The sequence below is a fragment of the Dermacentor variabilis genome, chromosome 11, assembly GCF_050947875.1.
Source record: "Dermacentor variabilis isolate Ectoservices chromosome 11, ASM5094787v1, whole genome shotgun sequence".
NCBI lineage: Eukaryota > Metazoa > Arthropoda > Arachnida > Ixodida > Ixodidae > Dermacentor > Dermacentor variabilis.
In genome coordinates, this window is record NC_134578.1 from 59,939,200 (window position 1) to 59,952,891 (window position 13,692).

Genomic DNA, 13,692 nt, shown 5'->3' on the forward strand with positions numbered 1-13,692 from the left:
AATGAAGCTCATCAAGCATCAGGTCATTGATGGAGATGGAAGGGGCGTTAAGGCCATCCTAGGGCTGGACCTAGAGAAGGCTTTTGACAACGTTCGGCACTCTTATATTCTTAAGTCCATTTCGGATCTTGGCCTGGGCACGCGCTACCATAACTATGTCAGGTCCTTCCTGAGGGTTGCGGAGCTGGAGTCAAAGACGTTAAATCTTGGAGGCAGGGGCACTCCTCAGGGGCCGTCATCTCGCCCACATTGTTCAATCTGGCCATGGTCGGATTGACCAAGAAGCTCTTGGAGATTGAGGGGATTAAGCACACCATGTATGCAGATGACGTCACAATATGGTGTCCCGGCGGTAGTGAGGGCTATATCGAAAGTGTTCTGCAGGAGGCAGTAGATGTAATTGAAAATTATTTGGACTCGACGGGGTTAAGGTGCTCCTACTCCAAGTCGGAGGTGTTGCTGTACAGTCGCACTAGAAGGGGACCCAAGCCAATGGGATGGATCGCCGTGGACCAGCTGAGCATTCAACTTCGTACAAGAAATGGCGATCTGATACCTAGGGTGGATAAGATCAGGGTTCTGGGGATAATGATTGAGTCGAACGGCGCCAACACGCTGACGATCCAGAAGATCATTGTCAAGACAGAAAATGCGGTACGCCTAGTGAATAGAGCGGCCAACAGGCAGACGGGGTTCAAGGAGGATAGTCTGATTAGACTTATGCACGCATTTGTATTGTGTCACGTTACTTATGTGGCGGCCATGCACAAGTGGAAACCATCGGAGAAGGAGAAGCTTGACACGCAGATTAGGATGATCACGAAGAAAGTGTTGGGAGTGCCAATGTGTACCAGCACCGATCAACTTCTCCAGCTGGGAATTCATAATACCTTGGATGAGATAGCTGAGGCTCAGGAGAGGACGCAGATGGTGCGTCTCTCCACGACTAGCACGGGTCGGCAGATTCTGAGAGAGTTAGGTGTTCCTAAGGAGAAGATTTCGCAGCTTGATGTCGGTATTCCCTTGAAGGCCCGTAATCGGTATCACGTCAAGCCTGTTCCCAGGAACATGCATCCGGAGCGAAATGTGGGCAGAAGGAAGGCCAGGAGGGCTTGCCTGCTGAGACTCATTCGTGATGAGAATCAGAAGGTTGGCTTCGTCGATGCTTTTTTAAACGAGGAGAGGAAGGTGTTTACCATAGTTGTCGTGGACAATGAGGGCAGTGTCGTTCACGTTGCTACCGTTGGGACTGATAGGACACAGGTCGCGGAGCAAGCAGCTATTGCTCTCGCCCTGGTTGACAGGCGCAGGCCTTTTGTATATAGCGATTCAAAGTCGGCCGTTCGGGCCTTTGAGAAGGTCCCGGTGGCTAAGGTTGCTTTTAAAATTATGCAGACATGTGAGATCTCTCAACACTACTTGTGTTGATTCCCTGCTCACCTTGGGATGATTGAGGGAGCCCCTCCGAATCTGAATGAGTCCACTCATGAGGCAGCGCGAGATCTTACCCTCCTCTCTGCCCCGCGCCACGGCGTGGCGGTACTCCCCGAGAACAGAGACTCCCCTTCCACATACAATGAAATCGCGACGTATTACCTTCTTAATCGCAGGGTTTACGGTTTGCCACATCCTAAACTAAACAGGGCTCAGGCACTTACACTAGGCTTACTACAGACTGGTACTTACCCTTGCCCACGGAGACTGAACTTGTTTTATCCGGAGACGTATACAGGGCCTCATTGCCAAGATTGTGGTGCTTTAGCCACACTCGAACACATTCTCTGGTTGCGAAAGAATTGAAGACTCGGCGATCAAGGATGCGTCCAGGTGGGAGGCTGCACTTCGCAGCCCGGACCTGGATAAACAATTCTGTGCTGTCCAGCAGGCTCACGACGTGGCCTTGAGGCTAGGCCTTCCGGTCCCGAAGTGGGAGCGGCCCGCTTAGTGGTTAATTATCACTACTTGCAGGACCAAATAAAGTTTTCCATCCATCCCTCAGCACAGCAGCACGATGAACTACCCATTTTGCAATGAACTACTCAGCAAGCCAGGTAGGCGGAAAAGCGGTTAGAGACAAACATGCATTGCCACCGGGAAGTACGTGAATCACGCTCAGAATGAGAATGCAAGAAAATCCAAAAAGTAAAGTAACGGTAATAAATTAGTGAATGTTCACTCGATTATGTAAGCTTTTGCTCACACTCTGCGACGTGCTCGCGAAGATTGCAGCGTGAGAGAAATAGCACGTTCCGTGAATTCAGCGTGAAAACCCCAAAGTAACAAGATGCTTAACCTAACTATAATATATAATAGCAGTGCTGCAAATCCAAAAATACTGACTGACTCAGGTCCGGCTCGCCTCACAATTCTAAAGAAAGCACTGGACACCGAGGATTTCCAGATCCGCCGTTGTCTCTCAGATGGAACAGGAGTGCCAACCACAACACAAATTTGCGCAAGAGTAGACGCGCATGCAACACGGCCAGCGCACACCCGCCATATCGACATCGATATCAGTCGCACTGCACGCGATAGCCCCATCCGCACTAGGCAACAGTCCCGAAGTGATGTTTAAGCAGGACGCGGGTGTGGTACGGAAAAAGAAGATTGAGCGAGCGCTGACAACGAACAACTGAATAAATGCCACTCGGCATTGGGCGTTCATATCGCCTGCTTCTCGTGACGCCGCTGGAGCTGTAAGTACTAACCTTGTGTGACCTTCGTCCCAAAGCAGCAGGGGAAAGGGATAAGCAACTTTCTGATGGCAACGAATGCTTTGCACTCTCCTGCGAAGCTTCCCACATTTCCCTTCCAAACTGCCTGTATCGTATAGCAGAGGCGCGAAGAGTGGACACAGCCTTAGGAGGGAAATGGGAAGCACGGGACATATAGGAAGTGGATGTATGGCGCCGTACATCTAGACTGAACGGTGATGTTGCTTGATTTGCCCACGCTACGACGGCTTCCGACTGGCGCTATGCAGGGGCGTATCTGTCGAATGTGCGTGTGCACGTGAGGGAAAGAGGAGGTGCGATTACCCTGAGGATGCAACGTAGATCCAAGTGTAGTGCTGCCAACGACCCAGCGCCCACGTGATTCGATGCGCACCGCTCTGTGAAACATTTCAGGTTGCCGTAGTCTCCACAATACTGGCAATGTATTTCTTTAGAAATTGACTGAGATTCAACCAAATATTTAATTGTTGTCTAATGCCTTTGCTCAGCCGGGTTCACTAGAGGTCAGACTCAGCAGAATTGTTCTCAGTGTGTCTCACTAAGCCGAGAACTCACGGGTGAGCTTGAGTCTGAGTGAGTCTACTCATGAGTGATTTTTGCCGACCGACGCGCTAAACTAATACAGGATGTCTGAAAAGTCATAGGATGATTCAGTATCGTATGACTTAAACTAAGCTAAATGCGCTTCTACAATCCTGGAAATGAGTTAATCGCAGAAATGAGAAAATGACAAACACCTAACCCAAAGAAGAAAAGGCAAGCAGGCGGTTAACCGTGGTCACGCTCGATTTTCTACCCTACTCGTGAGGAGATAAGAAGCTGAGAAGGATAGCCGGTGTGCGCACGCCCACACATGAATGTTTACCACGTACAGTCACAAGCGGTCGGCAACACATTCGTATTCAAGATGCGTATTAACGTCTTGTTTACCTCTTGAATGCGCACCAGATTGCTTCGGCCACGGTCCTACGATATTTTTGCATCCGAGAAGGATCTGTCGTCTGAATGGTTACATGTAAGCAGAGCACGTCGTTTAGAGTGAAACGTGGACAATGGACACCGAATTTGCTGTATATTTGCGTCACACCCGCAAGAATGGCATGCGGCGCTATTAGTCGTTAGGACATGTGACTGAAACTGTATACTTAAGATTAGGAGAGAACAGTGATGCTGGGCAGGTCATGCAAATGATCCTTGCTCAGTCTCAAACCATTTCACTAACAAGCATATGTTGTAGATCATTACAAGATACCATATGCTATGTTCATTCATTTTCGAAAAACATTTGTGATTACGCACATTCGATTAATAATGGAGGTAATAAACAGTACAATTAAAGAACAGTAGAATTACAAATGGATAGTTAATTTTTAAACAACTGAGGCCAATCAGTCTATGTAAAATGGTACTAGCCTTCCCTTTCGCATGTAAAATCCGGCGTACCACAGGGCTGGGGCCTGGGTCCAACCTTATTTCTAATCTATAATAACGACACAGGAAAGACTATCTTCTACTATCACGTTATTCGCATGCCACTGTATTATATGCAGATGAATTATTAACACCCAAGATAATTCGCTACATTTAGACCTCGACAAGCTCGCATTTTGGCGTCGCCAGTGGCCAATGGAAATTCACATTTCTTAAACTAAGGCCATGACGTTCACGAGAGCACATAACCCAGGAGAGAGGTGCCAATTGAAGGAATGGATGTTGAAATGGAATCCACACTTAAGTATCTCGGAGTTCATTTATCGTTTGATTTTTCTTGGAACGAAGAAACGAATACCAAAACTAGTAAGGCATCTGACACATTCGGCATTATGAAACCCAACATGGCCAAATGTACTATTTAACTATTAGCATAAGCTACGCTTCTTCGGTTTAGGGTAGAATATGCCTCCATCATTTCGAATCCGCAACAAACGTATCTTGTCGATAAACTAAAGCTAATACACAATAAAGGAGCAAGATTTATCCCGAAGAAATACTCCCGCAACTGCAGCGTTACAAACATCAAGGAGTCACTTTCATTGGCCTCACTTGATAATCGCTCATAGCAATGACGCTTTTGCCCCATTTTCATGCGCGTTAGTAAAGTGAATCCCTGTTCCCTGAATCTCGCATCGTTGCAGTTCATTGTATATTTCAGCGTTTTGATGACCAGTTTAAAGTAAAACCAGTTTCATTTTCGCGCACTAATCTGTATCATTATTCACAACTTCTTTTGGCAATGTAGCATTTCAATAAATTATCAAGGGGCATTGTATGTGTCACTAATCCCGACGCTTTGGTTAACGAGTCAAAGCTTTGCCCGAATCCTAAATGTGTGATAATGTAGGTGTTTAGTGTGTAGCTGCATATGTTCTGTTTCCTGTGTGTAATTATGCCACTGTACCTGACTAATGTTCGTTTTTTGCACCTCAGTTATTGTAACTGACTCCCCCCTCCAACTTAATTCCCGAATAGGCCTTCAGGCTATATTAATAAATAAATGTGAATAAATAGAGATCATGATCGGTAGCTTATCAAAGTGACAGAACGGAAGTCGAGAGAATGAATACGCTGCGTGAGGCAGTCGAGAATGAAGCGGCATGTTGAGAAGACGAATTTTGCTGCAGCACGATGCGTTCCGCTGACCCAACACCAGAGTAACCGGAAGTCGCTTGGGCAGGCCTTGGTAATGCCGTGGAGGCACAAACACTCTGAGCCTGAGGACGTCTGTAAAGCACAAGGCACGCCGCACCGCTGACCTCGCAGTCTTCCAGATTGCCTTCGATTCGGACGCAGCCCGTTACATGGAACCTCTAGTCGTTTAGCGCGCCAGATACCGCAGAACTTGTCACATATTTTCGGCGGCCTGTTTCATGTTGAATCGCTGTTTTACGATGGCACGCCCTTCCTTAAAACTAAAGCATGCTCGAAAAATGATTTGCCATTATGTGGTATTGCGCAAAAAAATGCCTGTCACCTTTTTTCTTCCGTAGGTTCAAGTTTTTGTTCTCTTTGATCTTTCGTCGGATCGTGGAGGTGGATGTGGCGGGAGCATCATTACAAGGAACGTTATTCTGACTGCGGCGCACTGCTTGTTTGTTAAGTGAGTCGTCTAAAATGTTTCTGCACTTGATACAAACAGGGACCGGGCCGAGTTAGTAGGTTAACGTCTTCGAAAACGCAGTACAAACTAGTGAACTAGTGAAGTACTACGTGAACAAAGAATCAGAGAACACGAGCGCTGATTCATGACTAAATGTTTAAATTCGGACACGAGATTATACGGAACACAAATTAAATCACATGGTGCATGCCAGATTTGCAAGGTGCATCGGCAAATTGTGCCGCCTATTAATTTTACTTCCTTTTTATGGAAGCCGATAAAAGTCTCGACTGTATCGCGGTTTATTTATTTCTTGTTCTTTCTTTAAACTTCGGAACAAAATTTTAGTTTGATCAAACACGGTTCGGTTCCGAAATAAAAAGGCAATTAGACTGTCAGGGAGCTGAGGCATATAATATGCATAAACATTCTACCTCACGTGTAAGTTAGGCTTCTAAACTACGCGCTTGTGCTTTATTTTCTCGCACTTAAAATATTTTTCGCACTGGACTCCTTGGCCGTTTATGCCTAGTTTCGCGACATGGACAGGCCACTGAGCCTCTTGACCGCTCACTTTCTTCGACTAGCATCAAGAAAATCCTATGAAAGCGACCCTAGGGCAGAAAGGAAGCATAGAAAACAGTCATAGGAAAGCAAGCATAGAATCCTTTGCTTGCCCTCTTGATCTCGTATGCTTTGTGGCAATGACAATATTATCGAGATAAGCTTTCTTTGCCTTCTTCAGGCGTTTTGAGCGTCCGTCCGTCCGTAATGCATTCGTTGTCACACCATCATCGTGAAGCGTTCGTGGTCGTTCCGTTGTCGTCAATCCGGCTTCATGATTAAGCTCTCGTAATGCCGTCGTCATCACGCCATCGTCATCATGCGTGCGTCATCATACAGCCTTCGTGATACACCGTCGTCCCACCATCGGCGAAATACACTCGTAGTCTCTCTACTGTCCCCACACCGTTGTCATCGTCGCCATATCGACGTCGTCATTCAGTCGTATCATGTATTCGTTGTCATAGTGTCGTTGCGGTGCCGTCGCGGTCTTTCCTTCGTCGTCACTCTGACTTCATCATCCGACTCTTGTCACACAGTCATCGCCATACTATCGTCAGCCCGCCGTGTTCATTACACCACCTTAGCCGTTCCATCTACTTCATTGCTTCTTCGTCATTCCATCATCGTCACTGCATCGATGTCATACCATTATGCTCATAGGCCACCTTGGCAGGCGAGTGCAGTAGCAGAATGGGCCGATACTAGAGACAGTGTACGTCGCATGTAGCCGAAGCAATGGAAATCTCAGTATGACCACTACAGATTTTGAATAAACGTGACCTCAGCAATACAGCGAGTCGCTACATTGCTTCAATGCTAATCTCATTACCGTCGAGAGTTATCGTGCGGTGGTTCTGCCGTGTCTTATTTTCTGAGTTATAGTTTATCACTGTGCAATTCCGTTGAAAACAAGGCCAGCAGCCAGGGCATGGCATCTTTAGGGACAGATAAAGATGGTAGAGCGGTTCTGCATGTGACCTATGTGGCAATACCCCAGTCAAGAAAGTCCGAGATAGTTCGCAAAAAACAAAAGAGCTTCGTTTTAGAACCGCGGTGTCTGTATAACACACTGATGGAAACCTTAACCGCGGTTTTGGTGCAAAGTATAGAAAAGTAAAAGAATAAAAATAAAGGGAAGTGTGGCACGTGGCCAGTTCGACAAGAGGTAAGAAAGCGTTATACATTTTTCCTAGCAGCATGATTTACAGTGAGTCTACGGGTCATGTGGACGTCGACGTGGGCGGTAAAGTCGATGCCCCACAAGAAGTCTAGTAGACCATGGATGGGGCTGCTACGCCTTGAGCGCGTGGCACCGAAGGGAACAGGAGATCCTGAAGGTTCGCCGTCCGGAAATAGAAGTGTCGGTATGCAGACACCATGGGGCTACTTTCGGCGTTGTGACCTGAACATTACAGAAAAAAACTCTGAAACCAGGGCCTCATTTTCCTGAAAAATGAAGGAATTTGAGGGAGGTCATCCAACCCTGATGGAAGAGTCATTCTCCTGCATGTACACATCCGATACTCAGCACGAGTATGAATGAGTGGTCTTTCCGCGAAAGGAATGTCCGACACTGGCCGCTCTTTTCCAGCGCACGCTCGGTCTCGTGACCAACAACATTAGGCGCGCGAGATGGTGCTCCCATGAAGCCACCAGTCTTTTCGGCGCAACCTCCGAAGCTTCCCTTGCACCCTTAGCCTACGGCGTTAGGGGGTATCGTAATCGTTGGTGAAATTTTTATTGTCGTTGTTGTGTGTGAGCGACTTAAACGTCAGTGTCATTTGTTAAAGGACTATGGTAACGCGCGGGTGTACAACTTAACCGTTGTTATAGGTTTGAATTTCTCTTTTAAGGTTAAATCCTATGGCTTTCAGTGAGCGCATGATTTGCAGTGAGACGCGTTGGTTGCGTTCCGCTAGCGCGTGTTCTGTGCAGACGGCATGAACGTTAGTGGCTGGATCCCACGTGTGAGCTGAAGGCGGCAGTGTTCCGAGTTTTATCTTAAGCGTGCATGGAAGTTGTTAAGAGTTGACCCGTTTTTTTAAAAAGTTCTTCTGAGTGCGTAAGTTACGCAAATTTAGTTTAGCGGTACCCTTAAAGCCTGTCATGAGTGGAGGAAACGTCTGCGTGAGGTGCAAGCATGCGTTGTGAATTGTGACCGAAATATTAGCGATACTTTGGCCATGCACCCGCAGAGTCGGCAAGGCTGTTCAGTGGCACCAGTACGTGCGATAAGTAGTCCACTGTGATAGAGTGTGAAGGCGCTGTTCATGAAGTTAGGCCGTCTAAGGGTTTTGAAGCGTTAGTTATTTAGAGCGTTTGGTTTAATTCTACGTATACATTTGCTATAGTCTAGCACGACAGTCGCGCTTTGTCTGGGTCAGAGGAACGTGACCGCTCTCCCTAGTAGCACAAAATTTTTGGGTGAAGATTTCCAGTTCCTAGTTTAGCAGCTCAAAAAAATTTTTGTGTGAAACCCGGTGGTTTGACAGCTGATTTCGGGCGTCTGCGCGTTGTGTATTACTGCGTTGCTGGGATCGGTTCTTCCGCGCCGGTTGTTGCGAGATGGTTGCAAGCATTCTGAGTTTGCAGTTGTTGCAGAAGGCCAAGCCGTTTTCTTGGTCACCAGCTATTCTCTTCCTACCCGCGCTGACGAGCCGACATTTTCCGGGCCGCGGGGGGAGAAGTTAAGTTTGGCGAACTCGTCGAATTGCGGAGGCCTGGGTCAGTGTGTTATCGACGTCAAACAGCATTCCACGGAGTCGATGCGGACACTGAAATGCTGAAAGAATCGGCTTTCCTACAAGAAGGTGCGCCTATCAGTGGCGGCAATTGGGTAGACTTCGGCTTGGGAACCAGACGTCGGAGGGTTTCCCCGAACTTCACCTAGAGATGGCAGGACCTGGAGTGGGTTTACCTTCTGGCGAGCTTGGGACACAGAGCTCTCGCCCGTCTTCATTGAAACACTGGGTCTGGTATGGTGACTTCCCCATTTCCAGGATGAGCTTGCAGCCGGCGCATGCGCTTTGTGTCATCCTTCTCCTCTTCGGAGGTGGTGTGCTGTGTCATTAAGAACCACCGGACTTGTTGAGTGAGACACTACCCAGCGAGTGATCTAGCGGAGCGTGCTCTTCCAGATGTAGTAGCTATGACGTGTAACTTCTGCGCGCTACGATGCACGGCGCTCCGTGCTCCTGTGAGTGCGAGTATGACTGTTCTCTCTAAATAAGTTTGCCTCTTCTATGTAAACAATACGCCCCCTCCCTGTGCCGTTTCTCCATCCTCTCGCCCTCGTACTCATCACTAAAGAAGCAACCATCGTCAGGAAGGCTCGGGCGACGGCATAGGCGCGCTAAGCCTCACTGTGGCCCCCCGGTAGCGTAGGCCATGGCAACCCGCTTCCAGACGCACGGGCGGTGCAGGCTAGAGAGCGACGATCTGCGTGGCGCCAGACACGGACGACTGCGACCCCCAAATCCTAGAGACTGCAACCCAGTCACGCCATCCATGTTTACAGTAGCAGGAAAACCAGACGTGGACAACAGAAAGCCAGATAACGAGAAGGAGGAGGAAACGATAATCTTTCAGCCGCAAGTTCTTCATTTATTGCGAAAAAAGGAAAGATATATTTAGGAAGAAAAGAAGGAATAAATGTTTGTTTCGTTTTACACTGCGTAGTCTACAGATGTTAACACTGGCCGACTACATGCTGGCGCACAGGAACAGAAGTGTACTTCAGTTGAGTAGCTCTGGCTGCGCTGCCACTGAAAGCTGTAGCTGGATGTAGGTAGGGTCCTCTTTCGCGTCGCTTTTAATAAAAAAGACGATAATGCTTCACCGACAGTGGAATCGAACCTCTGCCGTCGAGCACAGCAGACAAGCCCTCTAATCACTACATGGCTCGATTTTTTCTTGCTCCTACGTCACTGATATTTGAAAGCTGTCAAGAAACGGGCCCCGATCGGGCACATACTTATCGAATTACGAAGGTAGCCAGCTTATCGAAAGGCTCGGTCAGCCACTTTCGCCTCTTTTTCTTTTGACTGCTGGCACTCTGAGGAGCCGTCTTAGATTTCACTATCTCCCAGACCCAACCACTTTTCTCTGTATTCTTCCACGTTGTGCGCAAAAAAAAAAAAATCTTGCGACATTGGACCGGCTTAACAATCGTACACATTGTACCTGTACTAACATTTCTTCGCGGCAGTACAAATGGTGTCGTCGATGTAATTTACAACACATCAAACAGCCGTAGGTAGTACGTACAAGCGGTACGATTGCATAGCACATTGCCGCTGATGACGTCGCAATGCGCGTTTCTCTCCGAGTACGCTCGTCCGCTGCCGACCTAGAAAGCAACAATTAGCATGTCGTGGGTTCGTGTTGAACGGCTGGCGTAGAAATTGTACCGCCGTCCTGCTTACGACGTCACAGGCACATACGGTCACGCGCCCCCCCCCCCTCTCGTTCCCACCCAACACAGAAACAACTACTCAATTTTCGCAAACACGCTGGTCCATTTCGTATCGCATTGCGGAACCACGAACAATCATAGCTAACCATGTACCTGCAAATCGGTTCGCATAAGATCTATTCCTGCAGCAATCTGCCATAATTTGTTTACATTATTTCCTACAAACCTCTACATTAGGTAAAGTTACGTATAGCTGTAACCATGTGGCTCCAGCTCTCTTCTGCTTCTTTTCCTCCACAATACTTTAGACACCTCTTTCTTATCTTGACTGCTGACCTCCGTATAGAGAATAAACGTCTATCGGCGAAAAGATCACTTAATGTATATACGCTGTTCTTGTTACAGTTGTTAATACACGCTTCTTTATTTCAGAGGCACCTTTGCACAAAAGGTCACGGTGGTGTACAAATCCCACCTGTATAACAATGGTAAAGCAGTTCAAGCTGAAAAGATGATGCTGCACCCAAAATACGTCAGCAAGTTAGAAATCGTGCATGACATCGCACTTCTAAAAGTAAGTTTGAAATTCTGAAGCACGCTTCAGCGATCATACAAGCACTTTAGCCTTATGCCATTGTCTAAAATGTGCACGCATAAAGAAGAGGCACAGCGTTCTTGTATTGCTATTTTAGACAATATTTCAATAAATATTCTGAATGAAGAGAATGAATATTAACAGGAATTTATGTCCAAGAGGGGCAGACTCATGAATGAGGGACGCCGCATAGGAAAGCTCCACTTTATCAAGCACAAAGCAGGTAATTCGTAGCATGTGCCTACCTCGGCAGTGTTTTGCATACCGTCCCCAATGGAATTTAGTAGTAGCACAAGAAAAAAAAAGAAGAGAAAATGCATTCAAGAAAAATAGAATTGGACTGTTCCGATGCCAGTCATTTCATTTAAAATCACATGACATAACCGCCGACAAAAATGTCTCAATTCAGTTTTTCGGAACAAAACGGTTACTAAGAGCAATATCAGTTTTTCATTTCGATATGCTGACAACGTTGCTTACAGCAGTCAGGTAGGTGATGTCGTGTAACACCACAAAAGTTTCGCCTTCAGGGGACTGCGCAAATGAAAGTGTCACCTCGTGCTCTTTACAAATGCCATCTAAGTAAACAAACTGAAAAAAATTTTTTTGCCCATTTATATGCAGTGTTGGTTCAGAGGGATCGTGAAAATTTGTTCCGATTAATCGTTCGCGTTCACAAGTGATCCACAGAACCTGTTATATGCTATAGCCACGACACAAATTAATAAATGACAGAGCGCCTAACCCAAAGGTAAAAAGTAAGGAAACGTTTATTGGACTTGCATATTAAAAAGTGTTATTTTAGGTACTATTTTATTGTTTACGCTTTTGAGCAATTATTGCTTACCGGTGCTGCGCAAGTGTTTGCGCTGTCACAAAAGACGACAGTTGACCTTGATTGGTGGAAAGTTATTGGGTGTTCTGACATCGCATAACTATAAATGGGATTAAACACACAGCACGGCGAATACCGAAGAAAGGAAGAGAAAAAAAACTTTAAAATACCCAAGGCGTTGTCAGCTGCGCCATGTATGAAACTGGTAGAAGTAGCTCCTGGGCAGTGTTCTCACCCAGTTGCAAGCGTCCGGGACCAGAAGTACACCGAAGACCTCCAAAATCGCTCTTTCCTTTTGCAAGCCATGCAGCTTTCCACGTCGTCATCGGCGCTGGCCTATCAGTTGATGTCAACACAAATGCAGGGCCTCTTCAATTTTCGGCGTTCTGAGAGCCCACTGGCAGCCAGACAGCAGCTAGATAGTTCCTGCAGCGCTCACAGATGACGTCATGGCCACGTAGGTAGGGAACCGAAGACCACCCGAAGCCGCCCGAATGTTGCGAAATTGAATGACGGGACAGCTTGGGCTGGGATAAACGTAAACGTGCCACTAGAACGACAGTGATCTTTGCAGCACCACTCCGTGTAGTCGACGTGCCTGAGCGTGGCTCGCTTGGAAATGCATACGTTTGCCCGGAGAGTTGAAGTGGTGTTGGCGAGCAATAGCATTCGCGGATGCAATCACTCTCGGGAGATCTTGCGCGACTCGGCAAAAGATGCGCGTCGTGCCAAGTTTACTATCATTGCAGAGGACAGTGCACAGTTGGCACTCAGAATGCTGATGTTCCAGAGCGGCCGTGGCAAAAAAAAAAGAGAAGAAAGAAACGCCGTCCTGTTCTAAAACGCGAAATCTCGCGAAAGTGATCGAATCCCCTTAAAGCAACCGCTCGAGGACACTTCTTGCAGCAATCCCGTTGCCCATCGGGCGCTTCTGAGTTGGCGTTAGGTCACCACTGGCCAGTTTCGACCTTCAAACGCAGTGTATACTTTGTACGTACTATCAGCGTGAAACGAAACGTGAACAATGGAGAGCGTGGCCCAAGCATAAGTGAAACACACTGCGGCATTTCAAAGCCGCAGTGTGTTTTGCATTGTTATTGTGGAAATATTTCACTGTTTTTTCATATATTGTATAACGGCAATGTTTTATGGCCACTATATAAATGTAGTTTATATGGCGCTTGATGTGTTACCCCATGCAGCCATATTGCACCTAAGGGGGTGAGGTTACCTCAAGCCGCGTCTGTGCGGCTTTTTTCCCTCATCCACCTCCATTTACCACTCCTCTGTACATGTGTGTTTGTAAATGGAAATCAATAAATCAAATCAAATCAAGGTATAGTGCGCGCCGTCCAGTCATCACCAATGACAGGCGCGCACATCCGATTGGGCCGCATGGCGCTCGCTTGGTAGTCAAACAAACGGCCAAACGCGCTCAGCACACCAATG

The 13,692-nt window shown here is 47.2% G+C and overlaps 1 protein-coding gene across 4 annotated transcripts in view; it reads left to right on the forward strand.

Annotated features, from left to right (window-relative positions):
- Positions 1-13,692, forward strand: part of LOC142564091 (chymotrypsin-1-like) — a 63,706-nt gene that overhangs the window by 26,469 nt on the left and 23,545 nt on the right. For all 4 annotated transcript variants that reach the window (XR_012824482.1, XM_075674935.1, XM_075674933.1 and 1 more), the window contains 2 exons: positions 5,723-5,832; positions 11,246-11,387. Coding sequence is in view for 3 of the 4 variants with exons in the window: in XM_075674935.1 (XP_075531050.1) it covers positions 5,723-5,832; positions 11,246-11,387 (252 nt within the window). In the remaining variant the exon portion in view is untranslated. The remainder of the gene's footprint in view (positions 1-5,722; positions 5,833-11,245; positions 11,388-13,692) is intronic.